Source organism: Mastomys coucha, unplaced genomic scaffold (genome assembly GCF_008632895.1).
Source record: "Mastomys coucha isolate ucsf_1 unplaced genomic scaffold, UCSF_Mcou_1 pScaffold18, whole genome shotgun sequence".
NCBI classification, from domain to species: domain Eukaryota; kingdom Metazoa; phylum Chordata; class Mammalia; order Rodentia; family Muridae; genus Mastomys; species Mastomys coucha.
The window spans coordinates 5,566,418-5,587,972 of NW_022196900.1; the positions used below are offsets into that span (position 1 = coordinate 5,566,418).

Genomic DNA, 21,555 nt, shown 5'->3' on the forward strand with positions numbered 1-21,555 from the left:
GGGGGGGGGGGGGGTAGGATGGGAGAACGGGTTTTCGGAGGGGAAATCAGGAAAGGGGATAATATTTGAAATGTAAATAAAGAAAATATCTAATAAAAAGAGATGAGAATAATTGAATGGTAAGAGGGGAGGTAAGAGGTACCTAGGGAATCTCTGAAGATCTAGAAAGAAGGAGTTACTGAGCACTCTGCATCACCATCTCATTTCAAAGACATTCTGTGTGTGTGTGTGCATCTGTGTGTGTGTGTGTGCATCTGTGTGAGTGTGTGTGTGCATCTGTGTGTGTGCATCTGTGTGTGTGTGCATCTGTGTGTGTGTGCATCTGTGTGTGTGTGTGTGTGCATCTGTCTGTGTGTGCATCTGTGTGTATGCATCGGTCTGTATGTGTGTGTACAACTCTGTGTGTATGTGTGTGTGTGCATCTGTGTGTGCATCTGTGTGTGCATCTGTGTGTGTGCATCTGTGTGTATTTGTGTGTCTGTGCGTGTGCATCAGTGTGTATGCATCTGTGTGTGTGTGCATCTGTGTGTGCATCTGTGTGTGTGTGCATCTTTGTGTGTGCATCTGTGTGTATGCATCAGCCTGTATGTGTGTGTGCAACTCTGTGTGTGCGTATGTGTCTGTGTATGTCCATGTGCATCTGTGTGTGCATCTGTGTATATGCATCGGTCAGTATGTGTGTGCACAACTCTGTGTGTATGTGTGTGTGCATCTGTGTGTGCATCTTTGTATGTGTGTGTGCAACTCTGTGTGTACATGTGTGTCTGTGTATGTGCGTGTACATCTGTGTGTGCGCATCTGTGTGTGTATGTGTGTATGCATCTGTGTGTGCATCTGTGTGTGTATATGTGTATGTATCTGTGTGTGCATCTGTGTGTGGGGGGGCTGTACTCCCTTTTACTCATGCTGGGGAATGAAACCTCTGCTCACTTCTGTCCTGTCATAGACGTTTCCTCCACCCTCTTGCCAAGGGTTGTTCACTTCTGATCTTGACTCTGGGCTTGCTGTTCTCCCTTAGCTAAGACATTGTACCATCTCCCTGGATCTTCACACAGAACAGTGATAGAGATTCTCATGGCCTGGTCAGAAGATGTGTCAAGTATGGCTCTTTACTGAATCTGGTAGGACACAAGGTGATCAGTGAGCACATGCTGGCCATGACATGACAGTAATAGTTAACACTCTGAGAATTCTGTGTTCAAACAGGAGACAAGAGGGTGTGTTTTTATGGGGCCATAGCTGACTCACAAGAATGGGCAAGACTATGCTTGGCCAGGACCAGGTTGAGCATGGGTACATTCAGGTGTAGGCTGATGCTCCATGCAGGGGGAACAGTGATCAGCAGCATAGGGTGTGAACATTAAGAAGGTAATAGTAATTATGGCACCGGCCACCAAGCACTTGCTGAGCTGTTCCTGGAGTCCACACACAGGTGCATACTCATATGCATGCACATGCCATCCTGAGAGACATGCTTAGCAATCCTCTTGACATAGGAGCAACCCATCTCTTGCAGTACGGTGGGGTGAGGCCTAGCCAGAGCAAGAGCTTCAATGGGCAAGCAAAGGGACATGGGACCGTGAAAGATCCTGTAAAAGACAGACCAGGGGGGAAAAAAAACCACGGCCGTTCCTGTGTGAGAGTGGGCTGCAGGGAAAGATCCAGTGGTCACGGCAGGGGTGAGGCAAAAGGCAAGAGGTCCCAGTGAAGACCCTATTGGGGAGCATCGTCCAGGCCACAGCACACAGGCTCTTTGGGATTTGTGATTCCAAAGCAGCATCCAGTGTCCCCACCTCTGGATCCCATCCTTGACTACCTGTCAATCAGATGATATTCCAGCTCCATGCTGGTGTGCCTTCAGACCTTCCTTCATGCTGTTCCAGATGCCTACAATACTCTCTCCAGACAATGCTACCACCTCCACAGGCCCAGATCTGCCCAGCCTCCAGACATCCCTGAGGGCATTTCTGCTCATCTGGCCTGGCATACCCCTGGTCTTCCTACCCCTCCTCACCCTCCTCTACCTCCTCATGGTAGGACAGACATCCACCAGGGAGAAAAAGGAACCCCCTAAAGCCAGAGCCTCACCTTTCCCCACAGTGCTCAGACCTCTGTCTGGTTCCTGGTAGCTGCGGAGTCTGGTCCTGGAGAACAAGGTCAGCCTTGTTGGGGGATGCCAACCAACCAGCCCTTTCCCAGGGACAGGATGCTCACGGGATCAGGCAAACTTAGAAACCTCCACCTGCTGACCTAGAGAAGAGTCCACCACACAGTGGGCAAAGCTGCTCAGGAGAGCAGGGGGTGCTTCTGGTGGCTTTCTGTTAGACAAGGAACAGGCCATCTCCCGATTTAACCCCCTATGACCTTTGAACTTCCTAGGAGGTCAGCAGCACGGCCCCCTTCCCCAGCTGTCTCTCTGTCTCTGGCCCAATGGGAGGGAGGGCCCTGGGCCTGTTCCATTTTGTGGCCTGTATTGATCTGTTGGCAGCAATGGGCTGGATAATTAGCCAGGAATTAGGGTTTCTATTACAGCCAGGAGGCTGCTCCAGCTGATTTATCACCTGAATAATTTACTGTGATTGAAAGGAAATTAAAATGAACTCCATTTGACAACTGTGAGCTTTTATGGGCTTTAGTGAAGGCTCAAAAGCCAGATTAATAGCCTGGTGTTGGTTAATAGTCTGCTGAGGGTAAATACAGCAGGCTGCAATCGGCTGCGTCCTTTCGGTGGCCGGAGGAGGGACCCACTCTGCCAGAGCCATCACCCACCACAGTGACAGCCAGCATCAACTTGAGTTTTACTAAAGCAGACTCCTGCTGGACACACATGTGCCTGCACATATACGGGCACACATGTGTGCACACGTACACACACACAGGCACACATGTGTGCACACGCACACACACACACACACAGGCACACATGTGTGCATATGCACACACACACACACAGGCACACATGTGTGCATACGCACACACACATACACATTCATATCAGCAGTTTCTCCCCCCACACACCCCTCTTCTGCTCCGCTAGGTTGATTTTTATCCACTCCCCATATAGGGAAAACAGAATTGCTTTTTCAATAACCGTTTCGAGAAGGAAGTGTTTCGTTGCCCCAGAGTGGGTCTCATTAACCACCAAGGCAAAGGGGTTTCTGACTGTCTCCATGGCCCAAGTCAGAACTGGCCACCCTTAGGGCAGAACTTAGCAGAACAGGTTCACAGAAGTACCCTCAGGACCAGCCTGACCTTAATCTGGTGACGTTTTTCCCCAGGAATTGGGAAAGTGACTGTCCAGGCCAATATACATCCTGAAAAGCATTCGACTATCTGAGGAAGAACCGTAGTCAAGCCAAGGACTGAATCCAGAAATACAAAGACCTGTGACACCATCTTACACAACTTGGGGACAGAGAAGAGTCTGAGGTCAGACTCCAGCTCTGTGACCTCAACAGTCTTAGGCCTAAAAATGGGTATGCAGTCTGTTTTAAAGCTCAGATTCATATACAGGGGCTCAGAGATATGACCCAGCTTGCTTAGAGGAAATTTAAAGGAAGGTCCAGTGTGGGCTTCACTAACTCCTTGGAAAGCTGAACGCTATTGTGCGTAGGTGTGGATACCTCTGCTGTTAGTGAGGGATACCCCTACGGTTAGCGAGGGATACCCCTACTGTTAGGTGGAGATACTCCTGCTGCTAAATGGGGATACCCCTGCTGTTAGTGAGGATGCCCCTGCTGCTAAATGGAGATAAGTCTGCTGTTAGGCGAGGATACTCCTGCTGATAGATATGGATACCTCTGCTGTGAAGTGGGGATACCCACCACCCCCGCTGTTGCTGTTAGGTGGATGCAGTTGCTGTCATTGTCCATCATGATTACACAAATAAGGAATCTGAGGTCCAGAAAAAAGTGAGGTGCTCCCCAGCACAGAGGCAAGTCTCAAATCAAGGGTCCCCCAATCAGTTCTTTGGTCAGTGGATCCTCTTTATGTGCCCATCATATCATCCAGTGAAAGTGGCATCAAGACCTGGGCCAGGTCACTAAGCCACAGACACACACTCGGGGGGCTTGGCTCGCTGGCAAATGAATAAAATAAGCAGTCTCTATCCCATTGGCCCAGAGGCCCCACTTCTTAGTGTTCCTCCTATACTTCTCTGGGGGGTCCCAAGTGTCACAGGCAGGGACTATGAACAGTCAGTCAGAGGACAGTGAGCAGGAGAGGACTCAGGGATGCACACCCTCGATGCACATGCCTCCTCCAGCAGCAGCCCCTTGCTCGAGCTGTCATTTGTTCATAGTGATTGGGAACAGGGCACGAGGGTATGTCATTCATAGTCCAGTGCCTGCATGTGTGCGGGGCAGCCTTACAGCCTCACCTTCCATCTCTCCTCATTACAGCATGCCACAGAGAGGTGAAGCAGATTAACCAGAAAACACTGAGTCAGTCATTATCCTGCCTTGCTAGGCCTGCCTCAGAACTCACAGGCAAGCCTGCACCAGGCCACAGCATTCTGAAGGACACCACAGAACACATCTTCCCAGAGCCTGCAGCCCAGGCCTCCTCCCCATCGGGCTTCATCTCTACCTGAGCCCAAATGGCCCTGTCCTTGGAATCCCAGGCAGCATTCCCTCCTCAACACTGTAGCTCTCGGTGCATGCTCTGGAGCTAATACCTCCCTCCCTAGCCAGCACTCCACACCACCCAGAGACCTTTCCCATTTGTCCGTGGTTCCTGAGTTCACCTCATGCCATTTTGTGAAGGTATTGACAGAGATAATACCTAGTTCATGCCTCTGTCCCCTCCAAGCCTGTCACTGTGCTGAGCCCACTGCCTATGTGCAGGAGATGTGTTGGACAAGCAAGCACCCCAGTGGGTGAGGGAGTGTGTCTGTACAGCTCTGGGATGCCTCTCAGTGAACACCTGATCTTGGGCCCATCTTCCCAGGAGTTTAAGTGGATAAGATGGAGCATGTCTTCATGGCTTCTGGAGATTCCCATGAAACACAGAGGGAGTCAGTCGCTAAGAGTCAGCATCTGTTTCATTCATACTGACTGAATGGAGATGCTGGCAAACTTGCATGGGGAAGCCAGGCCAGGTACAGAGCCCTAAGCCCTCGCCCTTGGTCCCTCATGACTGGACCATCACACAGCTCAGATGGAATGTGGCTTTTATCATCTCTCAGAAAGATTCAGGAGTGGAAAGCAGCTGCTTGAGATAGATGTCAACTCTTCCCCGCCAAACCCAGGCTCTGGAGTGGAAACGGCTTTGCCCAGTGCTTATGGCCAATGCACTTGGCAGAGAGATGTCATTTAGCTTGTAAAGGAATGAGCAACATCTTCCCACAGTCCATAAGACCAGACTCAACTCTGGAGACTCTCCAGCATCACTTCCCACTCCTGTGTCCTGAATCCCAGCCACACTGGATCAGTCCACGCCTGCTCTCTTCCTCCCACCTCAGGGCCTTGGCACTTGCTGTTCGCTCTGCCAGGTTCATTCCTCCACATCCACATCCCTTACCGTGGCTGTCTCCAAGCTGGCTGGGTCTCTGCTTTGGGTTCTCAGAGGGCCTTAGACATCTCCCAGCACCAAGCTGCGATTCATCTATACAAACCTATAGGTTCTGCTCACTGCTGGACACATAGTGTCTGGTTCTGCGCCTTACCCGCACTAGACAACTGTCAGTGTTCGCTAAGCGAATACTTGCTTGGGCAGCCTTAGGTAAGTTTCTTTGTCTCTATGAGCCTCAGTTTCCCTATCTAAAAACAAACTGGCTAAATGACGTAAAAGTTCCCATGTTTTTCAGAGAGCACCATGACTGAAAGGCTCCCTGATGTAGCTCGGGAGGCCTTGCTCACATTCCTGGTGTCAAGAGGCTCCTTTCAGGCCCGCAGGTGCTGGGACAAGCTGGTGTCAGACTTACCTGTCAGAGCAGGACCCTCTGACATCTGGGCTATCCACACCTGCAAGCAGTCCTGTGGTGCCAAGCATAGGGCGAGCATCATGGGATATCATCCTGTACTCCATGGCAGTGAGCTCCAAGCCATGGAGTGATTCTATATATTTAGGTCATGTTCCTGACTAAGAGGATGACAAAACCACACGAAGTGACCCAGAGGTCATCACATACAACCCTATCTAAAAAGCACACCATTCATTAGTGGCAGAGCAACCAGGACATCCACATGCCTCTGTGGCTGGCCAGAGACAGCTACCAGGGCAAGATATTTCAGAGCCTCCGAGCAAGTCCTTCTGGCCTTATGGGATGCTGTGTCCAGCCAAGCTTGGCCAAAATCAATGAAAAGCCCACTCTGCTAGGAAGCTGTCCCTCACCAGGCCAGATGCCTCTGTGTCCAGCAAACTGTCTCAGGCCCGCACTGAGGCAGAGTGGGGTGGGTGGGAGTCATGGGCATACCTGCTCTGGCTTGATGGGTTCCGTGGTGGTGAAGATATCTGAGTAGTGCTGTCTCTCAAACACGCGGTCCAGCACCTCCAGCTGCTGTTGTGTGAACAGGTCTCCCCGCATCTGCTTCCGGAGGAAGTCCCGGCCTGGAAGTGAGTGGCCATTTGGCACTGGAGACTCCTGAATACCTTTGATGAGCATGAGAGAGAAAGGGTAAGTGGAGGCTATTCTGGCACCAAAGGAGAGAAGGCTAGACACCCTGAGACTGGGAAGGGGGGGCTGACAGAGCCTCCAGCCCAGCTGCCTGCCCCTGACAAGGTTTTGGGTAAGGAGCTGCTAGTGACTGCAGAGCCAGCCTCCCATAATGACACACCAGGCACTGTGCAAAGCCCTTTTGCTATGCTATTCCTTTACTTTTCACAGTGAACCCCGATATGTATGCTAGGGTTTGTATTTGTGCCCCTAGAGTTTATGTGTTAGCGTTTGATAGTCAGTGATTGCTTACAGGGGGTGGAACCTTTAAGAGCAGAGATTTAGTGGAGGAGGTTACAAGATTAGTCCCTCCCCTTTCTTTCTCTGGCTTCCTGTCTGCTGCCGTCTACTCCTCCTGCTTCCTCCTCCTCCTTCTCCTGCTCCTCTCCTTCTCTTCCTTTTTCTCCTTCTCATAAGTGTGTGCACACTTTACACAAATCTTTACCAAGGTTGAGCCAATGCCACAGGTTTGAACTTCCAGAACCCTGAGCCGGATAAGCTTCTTTATAAAGCTCCCTGCCCCGAGGAGTTTCATTACAGAAGCCAGGAAAGGAACTAATTCAGGATATTACTCCTTTCCTTGTTTCACAGATGAAAATTCCAGGCCTAGAGAAATGAAACTCTTTCTTTGCCCAAGGATTTGAGCTCAGGATGACTCGCGAGCTTAGTCACCGGTGTTATCGTGCCCCTCCTGTCCCCACCCCCACCCCCGTTGATGTCCTCACCCTGCACATTTGTCACCACCATTGTGACCAGTCTGTAACACAATGTTCTAGGAAGGTAGTCACACACCTGTGCTAGATGGTTTGACAAAACCTATCAAAACCATAAGTGCACTATTCCTGGGTGACTGAGTCCTGAGAGTGTATTTTATAGCTGGCTTGTGTATATGGAAAGGAATGGATGCACACAGTTCTGGGAACAAAAGATTTGAAACAACCTGTTTGTCTGTAGAGAACAGACCAATCAGACTGTGGCATTGCTTGGACAGCGGAAAACTATACAGCTGTGAAAAGGGAACCAAGATGCAAAACCTTCCTGATCCCAGGTTATGGGAGGGGTAAGCGAGGTACAGGGTGAGAGTAGTTCACAGTGTTTATGTGAAAAGAGAAGAAAAGATGGCTTGATATGTTGTTGCTGATGTCCAGAATCTGTGTATACTGTGTAATGTCTTATTTTCTATAAGTAAAATACAATAGGAACACTGTATATAACAAGCATGATATGAGTGGTACGTTTAAAACAGTTGTAATTTGTTTCAGAACTTGAAAGTTTTGCCTATTCAGAAGTGTAGGTTAAGAAAATAATCTGAGCCTTTAATCCCAGCACTTGGGAGGCAGAGGCAAGTGGATTTCTGAGTTCGAGGCCAGCCTGGTCTACAGAGTGAGTACCAGAACAGCACAGAGAAACTCTGTCTTGAAAAACAAAAAACAAAAACAAACAAAAAAAAAATCTGAGGGCTGGAGAGATGGCTCAGCAGTTAAGAGCACTGGCTGCTCTTCCAGAGGTCCTGAGTTCAATTCCCAGCAACCACATGGCGACTCACAACCATCTGTAAAGGGATCTGATGCCCTCTTCTGGTGGACAGCAACAGTATACTCACATACATTAAATAAATAAATCTAAAAAAAGAAAGAAAGAAAGTACCCTGCCACATGGGCTACTCGCCATGTCTGTCTCTGGGGGGGGGGGTGTTTATATTTCAAAGAAAATTCAATGAATTGCTAATTTGAAAACGGGGTGAACTGTGGGTCTTGGGTTTGTGTGTGGGTTTGACCTGTCGGGGTGAAAGCAAGCTTGAGAGCGGAGATTTCCCTTGAGGAAATGGCCTCAGGGACTCATGGTTGCCCAGGGTTCTCTAGGACAGTTGTCCCTGCAGGCTGATGAGAGGTTATGGGAACCAGGCCCAGGTGGGGCTTCTGCTTGTCCTGTTGGACTCCACGAGAGTACCACCAAGAGTCCGCTTTCCTACTGAGAGGCGCCGCATAGCCCAGACCTTATCACAAGAAGGCCACACTGCCCTAGATGTCACTGCCATGTCAAAACCCCGTCCATGTAAGGAATGAGGGTAAACCCAGGAGCCTGCACTCCTGGGATATTGTACCCCTGGGCCTCACTCCGGCTGATTGCCTGTGGAGCCTGAGACTTGAACAGACACCAGCTTTGGGTGTTCACCTGAGCTCTGGCCTTGCAGGGTCCCCAAGGAGACCGACGGGCCCAGAGCACCCACATGTTCTACAGGAAAGGCCTTGAAGGGTGACTTAACAAACTACCTGAGAAAACAAATCCCTTGTCCATTTCAAAGCAAGGCTGGGCCACAGCCTGAATGACCATATAGGTGTGGTGTGGCCTATCAGGTCTCTCTGAATAATGTCCCCAGCATAAAAACTATGTTCCTCCTTTTGCAGGTACACTGGCATCCAACAAGCCAGGTCCCTGATCTAGCCCACAGGATGACATTCCTAGTAACCCTTCTTTCATCATGGCCCATCCTTTGGAGACCATTTCTATACAGTCACCAAGGACAGCAGATGTGAGAGCTTGCTGCCCAGTAATGTACTTGTGCTGGTCAGCACACACCAGAGAACCTTACTAGCAGGTCCAATATACCTAGGTGCACTACATGCATGCACACATATGAACACACACACACACACACACACGTAGATGCTTAGCTTGCTCCTACTCAGTAACCTTGCTGCCCAGTCACCTTGTGCCCGCCACTTCTGCCACAGAGACCTTGCACTCCAGAGCACCCATCAAGTTTCTCACTGCCATGGAGATCATAGCAATTTTAAAGGGACTACTTTCTGCCTACCTACTTCAGCTAAACTCCCCATCCTGCACCTGGCCTCTTAGCCAGCCAACAAACTCCAAATGAAGCCAGCTTTCCAATTCCCACCAAGGTCTCTACTCTTTGTCCTACTGCTTGCTCCCAGAGACAGACCAACTCTGCCTTATCTGGAAGCTTCCCAGACAACCAGACCGTCTCAGCTGAGAAGCCTGGAAGGGTAGAGCCTCGTCTCCACTGAGGAAGCCCAGAGAGGGTGGCTTGACTCTGGATCCCTGCAGACAGGCTCACTGGTCACCAAGCAGGGTCCAGCACAGAGAGAGGACTCAGGGCATGGAGCCAACCCAAGTTATGTACACTGGGTCTTTGGATCCTATGAGAACACTGCATACTGTGCAGGTTCAAGCAGCCTAGCTAGGACCTGAACCCACCTCTGCAGAGCATCTCAGGAAAAGGACTGGCTTTGTCCAGCTATGACTTTCTCGAAGTCAGTATTGGTCCCATGGACTGCACTCAAGGGAACTCAGGCTGCCAGGGTGACCCTGATGCTAACAGCAGGGGCTGTGAACTGCTTAAGAATCAGCCTGTGCAGGCATCAGCCCTGATACAAATCACTCTTTCTCTGTTCTCATCCGCAGCACCTCCATCCACATGCCTGCCTTAGTGACTTAGAGAGAAGTAAGTGGCAATTCCTTGAGAAGTCCTGGGATTGCTAGGTGTAAGGACATATGGGGCCTGGAAAAGCACTGAGGCAGGACAGAAAGCGTCCTGGGAGAGGAGCTGTGTGCACTTGCATGCTGTGGCTTATGCAAGTGCTGTCTTGGTTGACACTTGGTCAAGATTACATAATTACATATGAAATCTTAGAACTCAGGAGGCTGAGGCAAGAAGATCGAGAGTTCCATGCCAGCCTGGGCTACCCAGCAAGATCCTCTATCAAAAAACTAAATAATGCACAATAACAAAAAGACAGGATACTCCAAAACATATAATTATATGTTCAATTTAATAAATATTTAAAATGCTACTCTGTACTGGAGATTATTAAGCCTTTTAAATGATTTTGCTTTCAACTATGCATTTATGTTTGTGTGGGGGTATGTGCAAATACATGTAGGTGCCCACAGAGGCTGGGCCCTTGTATCTCCTGGAGCTGTAGTAATGAGTGATTGTGAGCCAGTAGACATGGGTGCTGGGAATCGAACCTGGGTCCTTTTCAAGAGCAATGTGTGCTCTTTACCACTGTGTGCTCTTTAGGTCCCCAAATGAAATTTCTAAAAAGCAAACAAGAAGAGAGGATACTGAGATGAGGGATGCACTCTGGATAGGACAAGCCCACTTCAGTGATCAAACAAGTAAATGAGTGATTACAGACTGACTGGCAGTTTGTATAAAACAAGGCACAGAGGATACAATGTAGCCATGTGGTAAAAAACGAGGCACAGAAGGATACAATGTAGCCATGTAGTAAAAACAAGGCACAGAGGATACAATGTAGCGTAAAGCGCAGGTCCTGGGCAGAGTTATGAAGAGCTTCAAGGAGAAGCTGTGTTTGGACCACAAGTAGAAGATGGGCAGGAAAGGAGCAGAGAGGTGGGGATGAAATCACAGAAGACTACAGGGAGGTTCGAGGCCACAGAAACCTTGTGTCTTGTTGAAGGAGCCCTAGGCAGACCTGAGCAGCTGGAAGAACAGTAACCCTCTTCATGTCTCAGTCTTAGGCCCTGTTTCCTAAACTGCCTCCATCCTCATCGTTAAAGACCAAGTGTCAACGAAGATAGCATTTGCATAAGCCACAGCATGCAAGTGCACACACCTCCTCTTCCAGGATGCTTTCTGTCCTGCCCCAGTGCTTTTCCAGGTCCTATTCTTAGGGCTCTAACCACGCCTCGTCTTTGCAGCAAGCTCTTAAGCCTTCATGTTCACCCTGAACTATTCCCTATTCATCTCTTGCTTCTAGAAGCAGTACCTGTACACGGAATGTACCACCAACACCTTCCCTCTGCAAACTTGGTCTGCACACATCAGGAGCCCTTCACCTGTCCTCACTCGCCCAGTCACCCCTCCCTCAACCAAGCTCAGCAAGTGTTGACGGCAGAGGTGCAGCTGTCGACAAGGGCTAGCATACAGCACTTTCCTTCCTAGAGAGCCTCATCGGTGGAAGAGGCCAACATTAACTGAAAACTAATCAGGCCAGACCAGGAGCAAAAATCACCCAAGATTAGCACTAAAGCAAAGGGCAGCTGATTCCAAGAGGGCAAGGACATGGCAGCCTGCCTCTGAATGCTGCACACAGTAGGTGCCCTGTGGGTATGAGCCACATGAAGAGATTATGTGTTTGGTGGTGGTTACAGAAATGAAAGCAGAAAACCATTCCCATAATGAGGACAGGTCTGACCCTCCAGGCAAGCAGTAGGGACTGTCTGTGGTGCTTCAGAGACACCAACTTAATTGGAGACCATGGTCTTGGAGGCAGGCTATAGAAAAACTCAGACCCATTTTATTCAGGGAGAAACTCCAAACCCATACTGTGGATAGTATGCATAAATATACAGACAGACACTGGCAAAAGTGCAAAGGTATACAGGGGCATGATATCTTTAAATCTTTTTTTTTCTTCTCCAAATCAAATAATATGTAATAGACCCAGTGCTGGGCTTAGTCAACCATGGCTCGTAGAATTAACATTCTGGAAGCTAGCTTCAGGGGAGCAAGGGCCAGGAAGCCCCTTCTCGAGAAGCAAAGAAAGGCTGGCTTCAAATTCCAGGTTAAGCCAATGTTATTCAGAACCCGGCTTTGAAGCTAAAAGCTTTATATGATCAGGTCTGGTCACGAAAAAGCAGAAGGAAGCAAGATGGCCCGAGATTCCCATCTGTCTGGGGAAAGCTGTCTCTTGTGTGTCTTAAAAGATCATAAAGCCACTGCGTTTTCCTCAAAGCATAGCGGATTCTGGGAGTTTGCCTCTTTCCTGCTCGGTTCTGATTTGTTTCTTTGAAAATCATCACACATTTTATGTCTGAAGATGCTCACTGGGAGGAAAAAGATAGAAATGAACAGGGCTCTGCAAATCCCTTTTGGCCTCCTGGTCTCTGGCACTCAGCTTCAGCTGGGCACTAAGGAGCCCTGAGGAACCAGGCTGGCGCCCCGGGATCAGCCTCAGCTTTTCTCGAAGTTCTATTTCTCCACAGAGCTGAGACCATACCCAGACCCAGACAAGCCTCTTTGATCTTCACAGCTTCTCCCCAGAAGGGCGGCCAGGCCCAGTAGGAAAAGCATTAAGAGCTAGCAGACTTGGGTTCTAGCTGTGTGTGCTTGGGTAAGTGTTTCTCTGTCTCTGGGCTCCAGAGTCCCCATTATAAACTAAGGAGGATGAGTGAGTCCTTTAGAATAAGTTTTGGTGGTACACATCTGTAATCGTAGCTCCTGGGAGGCCGAGGCAGGAGGATCAGAGCTTTGAGTGCAGCTTGGGCTCCATAGTGACTAAGATCTGCCTCAGCAACAAAGTGAATATACATACATACGTACATACATACACATCTCCACTTCTAACTTCCATCTCCTTCAAAACTGACTTAGATTTTGCCTGCTAAATAATAATAAGTGATTAGTGTCCCTCTGTGTTGTATTTGTGGGCCACCCCATACACGCTACTACCAGTATCTAATTGCCTTTGTCAATGCTTTGTTTGTAAATGGACAAGTAGTAAGGAGGGTTTCTGTCAAAGAAATCTCTCTCTCTCTCTCTCTCTCTCTCTCTCTCTCTCTCTCTCTGTCTTTCTCTCTCTCTCTCTCTCTCTCTCTCTCTGTGTGTGTGTGTATGTGTGTGTGTGCATGTGTGTGTGTATATGTCTCTCTGTATCTTTTATTTATTTATTTATTTTTGATTTTTTATTAGATGTTTTCTTTATTTACATGTAAATTTCTCCTTTCCCAGTTTCCCCTCCAAAAAACAAAGAAACAAACAAAAACAAACCCCTCTTGCTTCCCCCCTCCCCATGCCTGCCACCCCACCCTCTCCCACTTATTGGCCCTGGCATTCCCCTACACTGGGGCACAGAACCTTCACAGGGCAGAGGTCTTCTCCTCCTATTGATGATCGAATTTGCAAACTTCTACTGTACACATGCTGCCAGAACAATCAGACCCCTCCATGTGCAGTCCTTGGTTGGTGGTTGAGACCCTGGGAGCTCTGAGGGTGCTAGTTAGTTCATGTTGTTGTTCGTCCTAAGGGGCTGCAAACCCCTCAGCTCCATAGGTCCTTTCTCTAACTCTCTCTGTATCTTTCTATCTCTCTCTGTCTCTCTGTCTCTCTCTGTGTGTGTATGTATGTGTGTATGTCTCTCTGTGTCTCTCTGTGTCTCTCTGTATCTCCCATCTCTCTCTGTATCTCTCTATCTCTCTCTGTATCTCTCTATCTCTCTGTGTGTGTATGTGTGCGTGTATGTATGTGTATATGTCTCTCTGTGTCTCTCTGTATCTCTCTATCTCTCTGTATCTCTGTATTTCTCTCTCTCTCTCTCTCTTTCTCTCTCTCTCTCTCTGTGTGTGTGTGTGTGTGTGTGTGTGTGTGTGTGTGGGTATGTGTCTGTGCGTGTTGCTGGCAATGAAGCCCAAGGCCTTAGGAAGGCTGGAGTAGTGCTCTATCACTGAGCCTCTCAGGCCAAGGCCTCTCTTTTATTTCCCTGGAACACATTCACTGAAGCCTTTTACAATCTGGCAATACTGCTCAGGCCCCAACTACTATGCTCCCTTCTACTTCACTTCCTTCTACAACTGTGCTACCACTGTGCTCCTGGACTGCCCCCACCCCAACACACAATGAAAATAGTGATAGAGAAAACCAAGTCCAAACCAGTCATTTGCCCCCTGGATTGAGCCAACCTAATGGGCCCTGGATGTTTCCAACTTGGGTCAAGCGAGCTCAAGAAACCTGGAGTTGATCTTTCCAAGCACAGCAAACAGTTCTACAAGCAATCTAGACAGCCATGGTGGTCCATATCTGCAATCTCAGCACTTGGGAAGTAGAGGCAGGAGGATCAGGAATTCAAGGCCAGACTCTGCAACATAGCGAATTTGAAGCTAGCCTGGGACATATGAGACCCTGACTCAAAAATAAACAATAAATAAATAAATAAATAAAGGCAGTATATATGAAACAGACCAACCCTGTTTAGCTGCATCTTAAAGTGTTTTGGGTGGGAGGCGTAAGAACCTTGCGGTGGGCAAAATCAGCTGTGGAATTTTTCGGCAGAAGGGGTTCAAGGTCATGGAGGCTTGACCAAGGGTTAGGAGACAGAAGGGACTGAAGTTTCTTGCTGGGGCTACATTAGCAAAGTCATCTCTGCATCTGTCCCCTAGCAAGGAAAGGAAGGGGCTTGGCAGTGCCGGTGGAAGTGCAGGTTCTCCACACCTCTGGTGACAGCTGGGTGATGCCTAGTGTCAAGCAGAGCCAAATGTGAAGCGTGTCTTCCCATCTGACTTTGTAGATGAGAGCAGAACCTGAGAGGGTGTACCTGGCTGTGATCATTCAGCTCAGAAACAGATTAGTCCCTAGGTCTTCCCCAAATCCTCTGGGAGCCATAAGACTGAAGCCCTTGGTTCCCTCACCCACTAACTGAGAGCAGCAGGCAAGACAAACCCTGGGGCTTTATAGGGACCACACGAGATGACCCCTACCTGCTTATCAAGGTACCTGCAGTCACCACCCTTTTCAGTGAGAACACCCTCCCAGCCTCCCCCTTCAAGGCCTCAGCCATCAGGATCAGCCTCAGCACCCCTCCCTCAGTGCTCATCGGGCTTCTTCTCTGGGTTCTAATACCTCTTCACTATTGCTCCCCAACAGCTTCATTCCTTCTGATCCCCAGACTGGCAAATCCTTCACCCTACCAAGCACAGCTCAGCCTGAAAGCCACCTCCTTTCCAAAACCCACCCGAATGTGCAAAGGCTACATTAGCCACCCTTTCCTCTGGACCCGTTAGAGGGTTTTTCACAGGCTGTAACTATGGGCTGCAATCGATTTCTTACCAGTCCCCTTGTGAGTTTGGTCTCAGGGAGGGAGATCTCCATTTATAGTCAAGAGAACTTGGGAGATTAAGTGGCTTGCTCAAGATCGCACAGTAAATACACAGCAGAACACTTCCAGGACTCTTACTATGTGTGAGGATGAAATGGATGTGTTTCAGGATACCTGGGAAGCCTGGCTACTTCACATTTTCAAACTCATGGTGCCTAAGCAACTTCTCCCTCTCCCCAGTGTGAGCACGAGTGTGAATGAGTGTGGGTGTGTATGTGTGTGAGAGAGTGTGTATGTGTGAGTGTATGAGAAAGAGGGAGAGAAAGAGAGAGAGGGAAGAAGGGAGGGAGGGGGGAGGGAGAGAGAGGGGGAGGGAGAGAGAGAGAGGGAGGGAGGGAGAGGGAGAGAAAGAGAGGGAGGGAGAGAGAGAGGGAGGGAGAGAGAGAGAGGGAGGGAGAGAGAGAGAGGGAGGGAGAGAGAGCGCTACTCAAATCGAAGCCAGAGCCTAGAGCATACTTTCTAAGTTTTATACCATTGAAACTTTTAACCTGTTATTTTAAGACTGTGTCTTACTAAATTACCAGATCTGCCTTGAGCTCATTCTGCAGCCAGGCTTTGAACTTGCCATCCTTCTGCCTCAGCCTGCAGGGCAGCTGAGATTCCAGGCCTGTGTCACCAGGTCCTGCCTAGGTTTTGTGTGTTTGTTTTTTAACCTCTCTAATTCTTAATTTTCTCATCTGCAAAATGGGATGCTCATAATACTTGGGGCTGCTGAAAGACCGGAATAGGAGTCAGTGTAAACTACTGAGCACAACTCCTGGTGCACAGTAGGTGCTGCGTCTAAGATCTCGCTTGTTTGCTTTCTTTGCTAAAGTATGAGGTGTCTGAGGGCAAAGGCCCTATGTGGTTATCTCAGACACAGGAGATGCTGATCAGAAGATGCTGTTATCTCAGACACACACAGGAAACGCTGAGCAATGCTTGTTGACTAGATGGATAACCTAGGGAGATGTGAAGAGCCACAGGGCTGTACCAAGGAAATGCCACAATGACCTGCTTCTATTATGAGTTCACAGAAGCATCCATTGTATCAGTGATTCTGGAGGAAGAAGGAGAAAGAGCAGGGACTGCAGGCTTATTTCTACCTAAGATTTGAAGCAGTTCACAAAACGTTGACCCAAAGATGAAGGCCAACTACACAGACTGAACTGAGCTTCAGGTTTGCTAGAGTTCACACCAAAAAGGAATGGCAGCTGGCTCCCTACTGCTAACAGAAATGTGGTTTTTCTATTTCAGCTAATTCAGAGCTTCTGATCTCTGCCTGATCATATTGGGATAACTTGGGGTGGCTCAGACTAACAGCCTAAAGGGTGCTGAGGAGGGGCCGCCTGAGGTCAGGATGAGTGAATACGGACAAGGCACCAAGCCAGGCAAGGTCCTGGGAATCCAGGCAGGGGCAATCAGAACCAGTTGGCTACCATTTTGGGGGTATCTACTTGGGAACCAGGCTTCTTTCTAGGGACCAACTTGGCAGGGCAAGAAATGTCCCATGTCAGCCCAGAACTCAACCAAGGTTCCAGATAATTTTGTGTTTATACATCCCTCCCCAAACTACGGCCACGGACTGAGAAAATCCGAGGTAGCACGGAGGGAACTCCCACTGGAACCAGCACAATTCAGCCATTAGTTTCACTCAATCTCTCTTCTCAGGGAAGGAAAACACAGAATTGTAAAATTGGCAAATGCGCCCAGGTTTGACTTGAACGAATTTGATTGTGCTGTGCATTACCCAACGAGTCAGAGGCACTAGGGGTGGAAAGGACCCAAGGGACTAACTCTCACTCCCTCGGGAATGGCAACAGTGAGGCCAAATGTCAAAGGGCTTTGTCTGGGGCCCGATAGCAACTTCGAATAGAGCTGCCAGCCAAGGCTACGTGGTCTCTGATCCCTGCACCAAGTCTCTCAGCTCATCTCTGATGGTCATCAGATGGGTGTCTGGCATGACCCTTGCTCCAGAGCTTGGAGAGTTTAAGTCTTAACTCCCACTCTGAAGTGGAGGATGCGGACAGCAGATACTCTGGAAGTGCTGGGGACCTGCGAGGCAGACATAGCCCTGGAGTCCAGCATCTGACTCCCTGAGTCCTTACAGACCTCCAAGGACAGCAAGTCTGTTCCTGCCTTCACTTAAGAGATCCGGAAAGCAAGGCACGGGGAAGTTAAAGTCCTTGCTCGAGATCTGCCGTTACAAAAGTAGAAGGCCCAGGAGCCAAACACAAGCAGAGTGTCTCAGCGTGTGCTCAGAACTCAATTTAACCCACTCCATGTTACCCAGACTGGGACAGAACGGTTCGGAAAAGCCTTCTTGGAAACAATTCACTTTGAGTCTCAAGGTGAGCTGGGAAGAGTTAGCCAAAAAAAGAGGCAGGGGAGAGGAAGAATATTCCTGTCAGAGGGAAGAGTGCGTGCAGAGGGCTGGGTGCATGAACGTGCTACTGATCTGGTAGGAGCCGAATGCAGATGGGGAGGTACTACACAAACCTACTCATGGCCTCCCTCGCTGACTACCTGCTCAGCTCCAAGACTCCTTATCCAGAACATAACCCATTCTGACCTTCAAATGGTGCAAATTGATTATCAGAACTCTGACAGTGCTGATGTGAAGAAATGGGGGACACTTCTGTGCATCAAAAACATCACGATGACCTCAGAGAACAGAAGGAAACAGTCTGTTCTCTCTGCTCCATCATCCAAGTCTATGACCGGCCCTGGTGGTACCCAGTCCCTCCACTTCACAGAGAGCTATGCACACTATAATTAGCGGGACGGTAACCACCCCTGAAAACATTCCAAAGAGAGTGAACTTTCACTGGGTACGGAGCGGGGATTGTTTCAAGGGAGCAAAGGAGGTTAAAGGCTTTTTTTCATTATATCTGCAAGGACTCCTGTGTCCCTCTTTTCTTCAGACCTACCCACCCTCCCCCAACCCTCTGCACACAACAGTCTGTCTCCCATCCCCCTGCTGGACATAATAAATAATAGTTTAAAAACCATATATACTCTGCAATCTTCACATTACCCCTATTTGAGTTTTTAAATTACTGTCTTTATTTTTCCCCCTCCACAGATGATATAAGTAGAAAGAAGGTTCATACGTTGAAGTGTATCTGTCTGATCATTGCACAAATGTTTTCAAGAGAAATCACTATATTCCTCCAAGATGGGTATAGGTTTAGCCATAGATCAAAGTGAGAGGAAAAAAAAGATAAATCATCAGAGATCCAAAAATACTTTTCATTTGGAGAATATACCAGACCATTTTGATGGGGCTGATGGAATCCTTGTTCTGTCTCCATTACCTGCCTCGGGCAGCCCCAGACAGGAGCCAACAGCTGAGATGATATTCTCCATAAGATGGTCCCCGATATATATATATATATATATGATCTTCAACCTCTATTGATTGACCAATTTCACAAGCAAAGACTGGTGAAATGAAGCTGAAATGAACATCATGCTTTAACTCATTGAACCTATCAGGCCTGAGTTAATCTCACTGTCCACTGTCTCTGATAGAATTCAATTGATCAATCATGTTTCGGTGATAGTACCATTTCACTGGCTTATTGCTTCTTCATTTCAGAGCTTGACCTGTTAGATATACTCGGACTGGCTCGACTTCTCTTGGATACACAGAGATCAGCCACTGCCTGCCAACGTGTGTCATCTCCCGTCCCAGCTGAAAAGAACTCGAGAGGCTTTTGTGCGTTTCCCCACCAAGCACTCACACAGGAGGGGTGGATTTACGGAGGACAGCAATCACAAGTGCCAAGAGGGCTTTTCATTCTGTGCCGAACCCCCATTCTTTCTTCCCTACGGGAGCATGTTGACTTGTTTGGACTCTGTGCTCAGCAGGAGCATATTTCTGTATTAGCCAAGCAGTACATATATGCCTAGAGGAAAGGCACGTTAGACAATGATCAAAACAGCCATCTCTACACCCCAGACATGCTTGAGCAGAGTGCTTACCTGGTTCTAACAATGACGTCAGACCCTGGCAACAGATTATGGCTTCCAGTGTGCAGATGAAGAGGAAATGGGCTCTGAGAAGCAGAGGTAGCTTGCCTAAGACCTTAGTGTTACCAGGCCAGGTGAGACAAAAGCCCCAGGGAGTTCACTCCTTGGCACTTCTGACCCACAGAGACCGTCCCATAGGCACGTTCAGAATTGCCAAGTCAGCTCAGGATGGCCATTTTGTTCCTGACTACTTGGATCTTTCTACTTTTGTTCTGATAACTTTTGAACTTAGGATGGATTCTAAGACTGTCTGCAACCCACAAACTTGGGGGACAGGTCAAGCTCAGAGTTACTCAGAGCCAAGACACCCAGTAGCTTCATAGAAGCTTTGTCCTGAGTCCCCCATTCAGAACTTCCTTTCTTTCCCTAGAATGTTCCCTAATTTATGCCAAAGTGCCTGCCTGTATCCACAGCAACAACTTCACTCTCCATTTTCAGTATGCTCCTGTGCAGTTACAGTTTCTTTGTGGCATTTCACTTAATTTTCCAAACACAAACCAAGACAATGATGCTCTGGGAAATCAGGGGGATGTTACTGGGTGGGACTGGCTGCCTGGAGGGAGAGGGTCTTGCAGCAGCACGGGCACCAAAGAGACCAAGGCAAGGGCAGTTCGCAAATAGGGTTTGTTTCTGGTCAAAGCCACTGTCTGCAGTCAGAGGGAATAGAGGAAGGATTGTAACTAAAGTTGGCATCTCTGAGGGAAGCCATTGCTATAGCTGGCACAGGGCTGAGGCTTGGAGGTAGGACAGAGAGCTTCAGGACACCCTCTCTCTATTCTGTGCTTCTGCCACACAAAAATGACAGCCCATCTTCCAGAAGCCCCAGTCATCAATCACATCTTGACTTTCTCCTCCCTCCCCTTACCCCAATCCTCATCTCTGTCCCAGGGATCCAGTCCCTTTCCTGATCTTATCAATGCATTCACAGTTTGTCTCAGATACCTCGGGAGAGGACCTTTATGGTCTGATGTAGCCACAGTGTGGAGACTCTGCTGCTCAGGCAAGCAGGAACTTCTTATTCCGAGAGAGCTTATGGCAGGAGAATGACTACCCATAGAGGTGGCAGGCACCAGAGTTAGGAAGGACTGTCTTCTATAAGTGATGGCTGTCTAGGGGTAGGCACGTCAGAGGTCCTGGCTGTTGTCCACTAATACCTTGGCTCTCTCAGCAAGACCCACAACTCCTAGCTGCTGTGCCCTTAAAGGGCCTGGCTGCTCTCCCCCCTTTCTACTCTGCAGGTCCTTACTTTTTCTTCCACCCTTATCTTCGTGTATGTGTGTGGTATATGTGAGCATGTATGTGGTAGAAACACATGAATGTGTATGCATGTGCCTATGTAAGCCCATAGGTTTGATATGGGGAATCCTTGTTTTACCTCCTTATTCTTTAAGACAGTGTCCTTCAGTCACACCTATTTTCCTGTCTGGCTAATAATTTGCTCTGTCTTTGCCTTCTGTGGTTGGAATGGCCAGAGAACTGCCACACCCACCTGACATTTATTGGAGTCCTAGGGATTCAAACTCCAGCCATCTGCTTGTACAGCAAGTGCTTAACCATTGCACCATCCCCTCTGCCCATGCCTTAGACACCTCCTCCTCCCACTCTTCCTGTTGTAATCCCTCTGGCCTCCTCCCTGCTTTCTCCAGCTACGTCAAGTACACTCTGCCTTTGCACTTCCTGTTCGAGAACTTCCCCAGGTATCCGTTTGGCTCATTGCTGTTTTTCTTGGTACCTCTGCTCAAATGACATCCCAGCTTCCAGAAGACAGCTAGTCCCCACTGGGCGGTGATGGCTCACCTTTAATCCTAGCACTCGAGAGTCAGAGGCTGGTGGATCTCTGAGTTCAAGGCCAGTCTGTTCTACAGAGCAAGTTACAGGACAGCCAGGGCTACACAGAGAAACTTTGTCTCGAAAAACAAAAGCAAACACAAAAAGAAAGCAAGTCCCCACCCACAGTGCATCCCTTAACTCCTTCCTAGTTTTTTCTCCACAATCAACAAGCATGTGTGCACAGCGTGCGCA

General features: G+C 48.7%; 1 protein-coding gene across 4 annotated transcripts in view; it reads right to left on the bottom strand.

Moving 5' to 3' along the window:
- Positions 1-21,555, bottom strand: part of Pax5 (paired box 5) — a 187,608-nt gene that overhangs the window by 113,890 nt on the left and 52,163 nt on the right. For all 4 annotated transcript variants that reach the window (XM_031377271.1, XM_031377268.1, XM_031377269.1 and 1 more), the window contains one exon: positions 6,416-6,591. In XM_031377271.1, the coding sequence (XP_031233131.1) occupies positions 6,416-6,591 (176 nt within the window). The remainder of the gene's footprint in view (positions 1-6,415; positions 6,592-21,555) is intronic.